This window comes from Apium graveolens, chromosome 7 (genome assembly GCF_009905375.1).
Source record: "Apium graveolens cultivar Ventura chromosome 7, ASM990537v1, whole genome shotgun sequence".
NCBI classification, from domain to species: domain Eukaryota; kingdom Viridiplantae; phylum Streptophyta; class Magnoliopsida; order Apiales; family Apiaceae; genus Apium; species Apium graveolens.
Window position 1 is genome coordinate 69,739,028 of NC_133653.1, and position 12,794 is coordinate 69,751,821.

The 12,794-nt window shown below is 41.6% G+C and overlaps 1 protein-coding gene across 3 annotated transcripts; it reads left to right on the forward strand.

Moving 5' to 3' along the window:
- The first annotated feature begins 8,237 nt into the window (after window positions 1-8,237).
- Window positions 8,238-11,788, forward strand: LOC141670495 (nuclear intron maturase 1, mitochondrial). 3 transcript variants are annotated; one of them, XM_074476373.1, is made up of 4 exons: window positions 8,238-10,518; window positions 10,615-10,722; window positions 10,922-11,081; window positions 11,277-11,788. In XM_074476373.1, exon 1 carries the CDS (start codon window positions 8,311-8,313, stop codon window positions 10,426-10,428), a length of 2,118 nt encoding a protein of 705 aa, XP_074332474.1. In that variant the 5' UTR covers window positions 8,238-8,310; the 3' UTR covers window positions 10,429-10,518; window positions 10,615-10,722; window positions 10,922-11,081; window positions 11,277-11,788. The 3 variants fall into 3 exon arrangements, with proteins under 3 accessions (XP_074332474.1, XP_074332475.1, XP_074332476.1); XM_074476374.1 differs by lacking the exon at window positions 10,615-10,722; XM_074476375.1 differs by lacking the exons at window positions 10,615-10,722; window positions 10,922-11,081.
- Window positions 11,789-12,794: the final 1,006 nt, after the last annotated feature.

Consider the following 12,794-nt stretch of genomic DNA (forward strand, 5'->3'; position numbering starts at 1 on the left):
TCTCTTTAATCGCACTTTTTCTTTTTTTTCTGGATTTTAATGTTCCTTCTACTTTTCCTTTCAGCTTGCGAGGCCATCAATAATGTTAACAGGCCTAAGGAGGGGGAGTCAGGCCGTCAGAAAAGGGCCAAGCTAAACAGGGACCCTAGGAGCAAACCTGACGGTCCTTCTTTTCTTAAGCCCCACGTCCCGGTGGTCGAGCTGGGGGACGATGTGGATCCTCCACTTAAGGCACATTCCTTCAGGCCTAACTGGGGCTTTAGGAGGAGCGATACGGTGGTTGGATCCACCAAACACGCTAAAGATTGGTCTTATCACTCCGTCACTCCCCATGACTTTACTGACATTGTTACGGGGAGTGATATTGAGACTATTGAGCTTCTGGGTTCTCAAGCCCAAGCTGCGGTAATTTTCTTTCTCTCCTTCTTTGAATCCCAACTTTCTTGTATTCCAACGAACTTGTGCTAACTCATACATATTTCTTTGCAGAGTAATACCTACTTCCAGGCGGCCCTCCATCAGGCTAGATCTTGGAAGGGTAACTCTGATGTTTTTGAGAAGGAGATGAAGAAGTGGGAGGAGAGAGCCAAGGTCCTGGAGAAGAAGCTGGACACGAAGAAAGAGGAGCTGGCTAAGGCTCATTCCGAGCTGGTGAAACTTAGGAGCGATAAGGATAAGCTCATTGATGACTACATGGATTCTGACAAGTTTAGGAATCTCATGGAGATTCATGATGAGGGTCTTTACTCCCTACAGTTCACTCAGGGATGGGATGCGGCCGTGAAGGCTGTTTCTGAGAAGTACCCGGGCTTAGTCGACCCTAAGGACTTTATAAGTCCTGAGCAGGCTGAGTCAGAGGACAGCATAGACGCCCTCTTCGACTCTCCTCAGCCAGATGACCGCATCTTGGATCCTAACACTGCTTCTCCTCCCGCTTCTCCTGCGAAGGACGCTGAAGGCGCTGATAAGGAGAAAGAGAATGAAGGCTCCCGCATGGAGGAGTAGTTTTTCTATTTTGTAATTTTATCCTTAATTTATGTCTGGACTTTTGTTTGTATTAAAACTTATTACCCTGCGGGGCTATGCTACTTTCCTTATTTGCATTCTCTCCTTCATTTTTCCGATACTTTAATATTCAAACTTGGCTTAATGGGCCACACAAGTATTATCACAACTCAAACATCCATAGGTTGAAATAATTTTGAACTCTTCAATTTCAAGTCTGGTTTTCCAAAACCTTACATAATATGGGTTCGACCCTGATCTATAATAGCTAAAAAAGAAAAATACTATGCAAACAAAGCTTCAAGGTGCTTTTAAACCTACTTGTCATAATGACAAGTGAGAATCGTACTTCGACCATCTTACACGTAGTAAACCTTCAGGTTTTGTGCGTGCCAGGTTCTCGGGACTTCAAAACCATCCATAGTCTCCAGCTTGTAGGTTCCTCTACCCTGAACGCTCTTGACTCTATACGGCCCTTCCCAATTTGGGGCAAGCTTTCCTTTCTGTCCGACACCAGAAGCCTCTATTTTTCTCAAGACTAGGTCACCTTGTTTGAAAAACCTCTCTTTAACCCTTAGGTTATAGTAAAATGAAGCCTTTTTCTGATATTCTACTATCTTTGCGTGTGCTTTATCTCGCACTTCATCGATTAAATCCAGGGCTAACTTCTGCCCTTCCTCATTTTCTTTTTCATCAAAAGCCTGAATCCTTGGAGAGGAATGTGATATCTCCACGGGAACTACTGCTTCTGCCCCATATGCCAACATGAAAGGAGTTGCATTTGTCGTGACTCTACAGGTAGTTCTATAGGCCCATAATATGGGAAGTATCTCATCCACCCAATTATTTCTTGACTTTTCGATTCTCTTCTTTAGTCCATCCAGGATTATCCGATTTGCTACCTCCGCTTGCCCATTGGCTTGCGGGTGAGCCACAGAGGTGAACCGTAACTCAATTTCATTTTCTCCGCAATACTTCTTGAATTCCTCGTTGTTGAATTGTGTTCCATTGTCAGTGACGAGGATACGGGGAATTCCATATCGGCACATAATGTTTTCCCACAGGAATTGTGCAACCTGTTTAGTTGTGATTTTGGCCAAGGGCTTGGCTTCAATCCACTTAGTGAAATAATCAATGGCTACAATCAGAAACTTCCTTTGTGCTGTGGCCATAGGAAAAGGCCCTAGAATATCCATCCCCCACATAGCAAAGGGAATAGGTGAGTTGATGGATGTCAGCATCTCGGGGGGTTGTCTGGCCACTGGTGCATGTTTCTGACAGCGATCACACTTCTTTACATATTCTTTGGCATCAGCCATCATTTCTGGCCAATAGAAGCCTAAACGGGTTATCTTATGAGCCAAGGCCCTGCCCCCCAAGTGTTGTCCACAAATACCTTCATGTACTTCTTCAAGAGCCAAGCGTGCCTCATCGGGCCTGAGACACCTCAAGTAGGGAACCACGAAAGATCTTTTGTAAAGAATCCCATCTATCAAAGAGTACCTTAGTGCCCGAACAGTTAACTTCCGTGCTTCAGTTGCATCATTTGGCAACCAACCGGTCTGAATGTGAGCCTTGATGGGATCAATCCATGACGTCCCCAAGCCTACGGGAGCCACAAGCTTAACATCTATGCTTCGTGTCTTCAAAACACGGAAGTACACACTCCCTGAACTCTCTTCAATCTCAGATGAAGCAAACTTTGATAGCGCATCTGCTTTAGCATTTTCTTCCCTTGGAATGTGTTCAACATGGCATTCATTAAATTGGGTCATCACAGCCCTTACTAGGCGAGCATACTTAGCCATCGTATCATCTCTTGCCTCAAATTCTCCCTTTACCTGGGATATGATCAGCTTCGAGTCTCCACGGACCTTTAAGTTTTTGACTCTAAGTGTCCCAGCTAGACCAAGGCCAGCAATCAGGGCTTCATACTCTGCCTCATTGTTTGTGGTTGGGAAGTCTAGCTTCATGGCATACTCAATTAAGAATCCATCAGGGCTTTGCAAAACCAACCCTGCTCCACTGGAATTTGTTTTTGATGCTCCATCAAAATAGAGAACCCAATATTCTTTCTCCTTGTCCCCATTGTCGACTCCCTTGTCTTGAGGTATGGTATCTTCCTGCCCCCCGACTTCTTGGTTGGGTATGGTACATTCCACCACGAAGTCAGCTAGTGCCTGGGCTTTTATGGCCGTACGTGGCTTATACTTGAGATCGAACTCTCCCAACTCTATTGCCCACTTAATCAGTCTCCCACTTGCCTTGGGACTGTGAATGATATTTCTCAGTGGCTGATTTGTTAGCACTTCAATTTGGTGAGCTTGAAAATAAGGACGCAGCTTTCTTGAAGCCATTACCAAGGCTAAAGCGAATTTCTCAATGGCTGAATAATTCAACTCAGCATCATGCAAAATTTTGCTGACATAGTATACGGGTTTCTGAACTTTCAGTTCCTCCTTAACCAACACCGCGCTCAAGGCGCTTTCTGAAACAGCCAAGTACAAGAATAAAACTTCACTCAGAACTGGCTTGGCCAACAACGGGGCCTGGCCCATATACTTCTTTAACTCTTCAAATGCCTTCTGATTTTCCTCACTCCATACAAAGTCTTTAATGTTCTTTAATGACTTGAAGAATGACAAGCACTTGTCTCCTGACTTGGAGATGAATCGTCCTAGCGCAGCAACCCTTCCTGTGAGTTTCTGAACATCCTTGACAGTTTTTGGGGGTTCCATGTCCAGGATTGCCTTTATTTTATCGGGGTTAGCCTCAATTCCCCTCTTTGAGACCATCAATCCCAAGAATTTTCCAGATCCTACTCCGAAAGCACACTTCGTGGGATTCAACATCATCTTGTGGTACCTCAGGACCTCAAAAGCTTCCCTCAAATGGGTTATATGATCAGTCTTTACTAGACTCTTGACTAGCATGTCATCAACATAGACTTCCATAGTCTTCCCAATAAGATCTTTAAAAATTTTATTCACCAACCTTTGATAGGTGGCTCCTGCATTCTTGAGACCAAACGCCATAACAAGATAACAATAAACACCAAAGTCAGTGATAAATGATACCTTTGGAATGTCATCCTTATGCATCTTGATCTGGTTGTATCCGCTAAACCCATCCATGAAACTCAGCATCTCATGTCCAGCGGTGGCATCAATCAAAGTATCAATTCTAGGCAGCGGAAAACAGTCTTTGGGGCATGCATCATTCAGATCGGTGAAGTCTATACACATCCTCCACTTTTCATTAGCCTTCTTCACCATTACAAGGTTTGCTAACCACTCCGGAAATTGAATCTCCTCAATGAAACCAGCCTCTAAGAGCTTTTCCACTTCCTGCTTTATAGCCTCTTGTCTTTCCGGGGCAAAATTTCTTTTCTTTTGTTTCACTGTCTTCCGACTTGGATCCACGTTTAGCTTGTGAGTAATTAACTCCGGGTCTATGCCTGGTATATCAGCTGCTGACCATGCAAACACATCACTATTTTCTTGCAAAAATTTCACTAACTTCCCTCTAAGGGGCTCCTCTAATGTGGCTCCAATGAAAGTCATCCTCTCAGGATTCTTGGGATCTAAAGGAACCGAAACCAATTCTTCTGCTGGCCTTCCTCTATTCTCATCATTTTCTCGAACATCCATATCTTCAATAGGAAGAACCTGCCCCCCGACTCCGTCTGCCCTCAAAGAGGCCACATAACAGCTTCTAGCCATTTTTTGATCTCCTCTCTCTTCTCCAATCCCGTTTCGGGTGGGAAACTTCATGACTGAATGGTAGGAAGAGGGGACTGCCTTGAAGGCATGTATCCCTGTTCTCCCCATGATAGCATTATAAGTTGAACTAGCCTTTACCACTACGAAATCCAGCATCTGCGTTGCTTGCCTTGGCTCCGTACCTATGGTGGTTGGCAACTTGATTATCCCTTCCATAAGACATTCTACTCCAGCAAATCCATATATCGGCATGTCAGTTGGTGTTAACTGGGAGTCGTTATACCCCATCCTTAGAAAGGTGTCGTGGAGCAAGATATCCACAGAAGCACCATTATCCATAAGGACCCTCTTAACCGGGCTATTTCCTATTATTGGTGTTATGACCAGCGGGTCGTCATGGGGAAACTTCACACCCTCTAGGTCGGAATCATCAAAAGCCAATGTTACTTCTGTCCTGGCCCTCTTCGGGGCTTCTCCAACAATATGCATAACCTCTCTAGTATATGCCTTTCTGGAATTTTTGGACAATCCAGCAGCAGTTGGACCTCCAAAGATCGTGTTTATCACAGGCCCTTGAGGTCTCGGCCCTCCATAAATGGTGTTTATAACTGGTCCTCTAGGTTGGGGATTCCGCCCCTGATCATCTTGGTCCCTCCTACGATCTTCAAAGTTCTTCCTTCCATTATTATTTCTGTCCCCTCCATCTCCAGTATACTTATTCAATCTTCCTTTTCGAATCAAAAACTCAATTTCATCTTTCAATTGCCTACACTCATCGGTGTCATGGCCAACATCTTTGTGAAACCTGCAATACTTGCCCCTATCTAGCTTGGCGGGATCAGCCTTCAAGGGCTTAGGCCAGCGAATATCTCTGTCTTTCTCAATCTCCATCAAAATCTGACTTCTGGGAGCGTTCAGCTTAGCGTATTCAGTGAACTTTTGCCCAGGTCCTCCCTTCTTGGGGGTTGAATCAGGGTTTTGTTCGGTTCTAGGATATTTGTCCTTAGCGATATACTCCAAATCAGTTTTTCGTTTCTTGCCTCCAGTGGGCTCATTACTTACTACGGTCTTTCTCATACTTTCTTCAACCTTGATATACTTCCCTGCCCTCTCTTGGAGCTGCAACATGCTCTCAGGGGGTCGTTTGGCCAAAGACATCTTAAAAAACTCGTCCCTAGTTCCTTGTTGCAATGCTATCATGGCTACCTTATCATCAAGATCTGGGACTTTTAAAGCCTCCTTTGTAAAACGATTCAGGTAATCTCTTAAGGATTCCTTAGCTCCTTGCACAAGACTCATAAGAGATGCTGAACTTTTCTCATGGACCCTTCCACTGATGAATTGCTTAATAAAAGCCTGACTTAGTTCTCTGAATGATCCAATAGAATTTGGGGGTAGGCGACTGTACCATCTTTGAGCCATACCCGACAGGGTTTGAGGGAAGGCCCGACATTTTATAGCATCATTCACGGGTTGCAGCAGCAGTGCATTAGAGAATGTCCTAACATGATTAGCGGGGTCTCCCGTGCCATCATAGGCTTTGATGGTGGGCATCTTGAATTTCCTTGAGACATGGGCATTCATGATCTCTTCTGTGAAGGGTGGAGTTGGATCATCAGGATCTCCAAGGGGAAGGAGATTGCTAGGATCAGTTCTTGGGACAGCAGCCCTTCTTCTTACCGGACCATCCAGGTCTATAATAGGAGGAAGATTTCTCCCCCTAGGAGGTATGTGGGATCTGGTGGCTTGGTGAGCCTCCAAATCACGTCTCAGCCTTTGGATTTCAGCCTCATGAGCCCTGATCTTTTCCTGCACTTCTTGGGGATTCGCCCCTGGGGTGCTTTGGGGGCGTTGCCTTCCATCGGCCATTGGCTCTTTTCCAGGACGCCTCCTTCTCGGGGCCACTTCATCATCCGAAGATTCGGAGTCTCTCTCAGTGTATGGACCAGAAAATTCCCGATCCTCAGGGATAGGATCCAAACCTCGTATATAGGGGGGCGACCGCCCTCGTGCTTCGCTTCGCCCAGCATATCCACTTCCTCCAACCTCAGGGTGAAGGGGCATCCCATAAGGGGGGTTAGTAGTAACAATAGTTGAATATTCATACCCGACGGGTCGAGAATTCACAGGTATATGTATTTGTTGAACTTGAGGATTCGTACCTTGAATAATCGGGGGAGTTGTCCCTTGTGGCTGAGGATGAGTTGCCCCTGTCTGGGCTTCCCCCTGAGTAGATGCATAAGTTGAATGGGGAGGAACCTCCACGGTTGATGAAATCACCTGGGTTGTCCCTGATGGTGTTCCCTCCTCCAGAGTGCTGGTTGTTCTCCGTGTTCTCGCCATGGTTGTTGTTGCGCTGTTCCCACAGACGGCGCCAAATGTTATGGATTAAAACTACTATATATAATTGCTGTATTTAATACTAAGGAACGTGAGCTCCAAGGCTCGATTTGACTGCTCTTGTATTTCGTGACTCAATCTGCCTTAACAAGATGCCTACGTACCTTGCTGATTGCCAAGGATCAAGTCAAAAAACGTAGTTCTGATTGGTGGGGGTGAGACCCCTTATATAGATGCGGGAGTCCTTGAATTGGACTTGGTATAGGAGACTTGGTGGATAAGCCTCTGAATTAGGATAGACTTAGGAGTCCTAGGAAGTAGGAAGCTGATTCCTTATCCTTTTAGGTCCCCTTGAGGCTAATCTCTAAGGATTTATATCCTCATCGGGACTCTTTTCAACATCTGATTTCTCCCTTATTAATTAATTACGAAATTAATTAATAATCAGGGCTTTTTGGGCCTTTATTATTCCACCAGGCCTGATCTGGTCCGTCAGGCTTAACCTTTCTGGTCTGAATATTATACATCTTATTATTGGGCCTAGCAGCCCACAGCTTGTACAATTAATGCAGTATTTAATTATACAATCATAATTTATTTATCCCTATCACTAACCAAAAAACAAAAAAGGCAAGAAAGAAGTTGAGTAGAATTATATATTAAGGGTGGATAATAATTCATTGATTTTGTAGTTATATTAGATAATTGATTAATTTTTTTTAACAAAATTATTTTTGTTTAAGTTTTATTTTGGAAGGTGTTAGCGTACTGTGTTAACCAACCAACCAAACGAAACCATGTTTTTATCATTATATATTATAAATTTTAATTTTAATAATATGTTGGTTATATGATGCGATCTTATATCCCTTGAATAATAATTTTTAAAATTATATTTAATGTTCCTTATCAATTTGATCTGACGGCTCTAGATTGCTGAAAAAAATGAATAACCAAATTTATTATATTTTGTCTTTAATATAATAGTATAGATATATTTGTCAATTTAGAAAAAAAATTGAGAAAACATTTTTAACAAACAAAATTAAAATATATATTTCAGATCAACACAGGAGCCATGACTATGACTCTTATGACAGTAATGAAACAATAAAAGGGAAATGATACACCTCACCTGCGTACCCTTATATAAATCCCCCACATTTGAATTTTTACAAAGTCCCACCCAAACCACAAACCACCAATCTCACTCTTGCACTCTCTTCCTACAAGAAAACCAAAAATGCCACTTAGGCAAAACATCAAACACCTTGCGCGCATCTCCCCTCTCCGCTCATTGTCCCACTCCACAACCCACCACAACCGCCCCCACCCACCTAAACCTCACCCTCCACCTCCCCAACAAGACCCCTACAATCTCCTCAAAGAAGACCCCATCCAAGTCCTCTCAGACCTCTGGGTCCGATCCTTTTCGCATCACCACAACACGCAAAACCCAACCCCACCTAAACCCTTCACAAATATAACTGGATATTTATCAAAACTTGATCTTTGGGTGTTAGCTTATCAACGCACTTGTGCTCACGTGACGGGCTCATTTCCGCCCCGTAATGCCATACATTTTAATGTCCTTTCTGATCTTCTTTCGTTACGTAATGCGGTGATTCATAGTCAGTTTCTGTGGAATAAGAAGATTGGGGAGGGTGTGTATTTACGTAGTCCTAATGAAAAACCCGTGTTGACAAATATTTCAAGACGGAAACTTGAGGCGATTTTGAGTGATCCTACACCCACATTTCAGGACCGGGTTGTTCAGGAGGCGCTGTTGATGATTCTTGAACCGATATTTGAGCCGAGGTTTTCGCCAAAGTCGCATGCTTTTCGGCCTGGTAGGAATGCACATTCGGTTATTAGGACGATTAGGAGTAATTTCTCGGGGTATCTTTGGTTTTTGAAAGGTGATTTAACTCAGTTTTTTGATGATGTAGATACGAATATTGTGATGCGTTTTGTTGGAAATGTAGTTAAGGATAAGAAAGTAATTAGGTTGATTAAATCTGGGTTGCGAGTGAGGAATGGAATTCAATGTGCTGATGATGGTAGGGGTGAGTTTGATAAGAAGAATAGACAAGAGAAGAAAAAGGGGTCAACGAGAAAAAAGATTCTGAATGAGAATGAGCCGAAACCTGATCCTTATTGGTTGAGGACATTCTTTGATTTTGCGCCAGAGGAAGCGACTAAGGTACCTAATTATGGTGGTTGTGGAATTCTTAGTCCATTGCTTGCAAATATATGTCTTAATGAATTAGATCATATGATGGAAGATAAATTATTACAATTTTTTCACCCATCTAGGTTAGATTCGATATGGAAAGATTCTGTTAATGATGGTTCTCATAACCCTTCTTGGCCGGAGTTTGTTCCAGCTAGTGGGAAGGAGAAATCAAGAAAAATGGATTATATTCGATTTGGGGGTCACTTTTTGATTGGAATTAGGGGACCGAGAGAAGATGCAGTTGAAACTCGGAAAGAAATAATTGAATTTTGTGACAGTAATTTTGGTATAAGGTTAGATAATTCAAGGCTGGAGATTGAACATGTAACCAGGGGTGTTGAGTTCTTGGATCATATTATATCTAGACGAGTAATTTACCCAACTCTACGCTACACAGCAACTGGTGGTAATATTGTGAATGAGAAAGGTGTAGGAACGTTGCTTTCTGTAACGGCTAGCTTACCAAATTGCATTAAGCAATTCAGACGGCTTAAGTTTGTTAAGGGTGACAGGGATCCTGAACCACTGCCTTGCACTCCAATGCTTTATTCAGGCCAGGCTCACACCAATGCTCAAATGAATAAGTTTCTCGAGACCATGGCGGATTGGTTTAGATATGCAGATAACCGGAAGAAAATTGTGGGTTTTTGTGCTTATGTGATTCGAAGTTCTCTTGCTAAATTATATGCGGCAAGGTATAGGCTGAAATCTCGTGCCAAGGTGTACAAGATTGCGTCACGTAATCTTAGCCGGCCCTTGGTAGAAAGTACTAACAACTCTGCTCCAGAATATTCAGATCTTCTGAGAATGGGGCTAGTTGATGCCATAGAAGGAGTTCAGTTTTCTCACATGTCTTCAATTCCATCATGTGATTACACTGTATTTCCTAGAAACTGGATTCCAGACCATGAGCGAGTAATACACGAGTATATCAACTTGCAAAATCCGAAATTTTTCTGCGAACTGCAAAGATCAATCAAAAAACAAGGTTTAACATTGCCTCAAGACGAGATATCTGAGATTGTCTGGGACTATAAAACTCTTGGAGTGCGAAGCTACCAGTCTTCTTCCGAGAAAGACACTAATAATGCTTCCAAGGACGTTGCGCTATCATTAGAAGTCTAGTTTTGTTGAGAAAAGGTTGATTGGCAGCAAAAAATAATCCTAAACGTATCATTAGCATGCTCCATCTCCATGGAACTGAAAGACACTGAGGTACTTCTTCTAAAGCATCTCTCACTTAAATGCACACGCTCCTTTTTTAATGGGAATATGTGACAGTTTATTAATTAAAATGCCGGCGGGTTTTAGGAGGATCTCTATTGCTATATTTATGCACACTTGTCTCCACAGAGGCCTGAAACCTCAATTTCCCACTTGATGGAGAGTGTATGATACCACCGGAGCACTGCCCCTTTGGTAAAATTTCATTTTCCAGAAGATCTTAAAGTACAAAGTTATATCAGAAGTAGTTAGAGTTCTGCACGAAATTGAAATTAGCGCAGAAACTTTGAAGTATATGGCCCATATAATAATTTTTATGTATGTAGAAAAATAAATTCAATATGATCTCTTGCGAGTGTATTTATTATAGACATGGTAATCTCTGTTTTTGCAGATCTCTACCACTGCTGTATTTAAGTTCACAATGAAATATCAACCAATCAAGTGATCCCCAAGTGCTGGAAAAAGTTCTTCTAGTGCTAGAGGCTATAGTAGGCTGGGCAATCACTAGAGGAGTTCTAGGATTCAGTTGTCTCCTCCCCCTCCCGTATACTGTATGTAAAAAATCTATCTACCAAAATAAATATAATTCACAATGAGATATTGAGTAATGAATATTAGTAGAAGGGGGTATTCCAGTCTTCCAGATTAGGATTGCAATGAGGATATGTGATAGTGTGAGATCTAGCGGCAAATGAAATAATTAGATCAACTTTTACGAATCTAAGGTTTTCACTTTGTATTTGCAGTCAACTAGTGCGAAGGATTGCCCTAGAAAAGCTCGTCCTATGGAACAATCAACAACATGAAGGCTGAGCTTCCAAGTTCCAAAAAAGCTTCAGCAGAGAATCTGACTGGTCTCAGTTTAGTCTGCCTTGAGTAGATCCGGTGATTGGTAAAAAGTTAAAATTGTTTCCTACTGGATCTCAGTTGAATATGAAGACATTCAAGTTGCAAGTCTGTATACGGACAGGGAGAAGACTAACACAACTTCAGGATTGGCACAATGTACATGATGGCACAATGTACATGAAGTTTGATGATTTTGACATGGTATCCACCGTAATGGTAATTTTCATGTATAGATAACATAGCTGAATTATAAATAGACACTTTACGGGCACTCTTCTCATTTACTCTATGAATGATTCTGGAAAAACCAGTTATAGAAAAAGAAAGCTGGTTATCATGATCAGAGCAGCACGTGATTCGTGCTACCACTACTATGTTCTTGTTGCTAAATATAAGGTAGAATGGTAACCTTTGCATTCTAATATGTTATTAAGCTTTAATTTACATTTAGCTGATTATCATGATTTTGATTGGTGGTTAAAAAAAGGAAACAAGTTTGCAAGACAGTGTAGGAATAAAAATAATAGCAAAGTGTGCCGGAAGTAATATACTAAGAGATTTACATTATTTACATCTACATAAATCTATACTGCAAATATACGCGGCATCAACCAGTTTAAAAGTGCATGAGTTTGGTTGTTAAGGAAGCATTGAAAATAGTTACCAAGCTTAGGCTGTCAAGTTGCAACAATCACCATGCAAGCTTACACTATCCTCAGTTTGACCTGTTTTGATCCTCCAATTCTCCGGCAAGTCCCTGCAGTTAGTTTGTCATAAGAATGTCGTGATGTCCTAGGAATGCAAAGCCAAAAGTAAAGAAAACAAGACTTTATGCAACAACTGCCTTTGTTCAAGGAAAAAAATGACAGTACAAATTATGCAACAGCTGACTTTGTTCAAGCAAAAAAATGACAGTACAAACCAAAGTATTACTCCCTTCGTCCCGTTTATTTTCACACGTGTACTGTTTGCACGTATTTCGAGAACAGTGCACGTATTTCGAGGCATCTATAAAGTATAGTTTAATATTGTTTTTTTTAAAAAAATTTTAAACATGAAATTTTTATTTAGAAATTTTTTTTTTAAAAAATATTGTAGAGTTATATTTTAAAGGAGTATTAAAAATGTGCCAAAAAGTAATGTATTCATTATTATCATTGTTCTCAGAGATGTTTCTATCATGCTGATTATTTTTTTTATCAAATGAGCAGGGTAAATAATCTTGTATTCATTCATTTTGACATATTTCACATCTCAAATTTAACGCCTCTTGATTTTTTGTATGACCCTTAGCTACGAATTTTTAAAATATTATTTAAGAATTTTGTTCAATCATCTATCCAGCAAGTTGATGCCAGAAAGGCAGAAACTTTAGAAAAGAGTGAAACTGTACATATCTTAGAAGTCAATGTTAT

Coding starts and splice junctions, on each gene's coding strand:
- LOC141670495 (XM_074476373.1), top strand. CDS start 8,311: ATGCCACTTAGGCAAAACATCAAACACCTTGCGCGCATCTCCCCTCTC.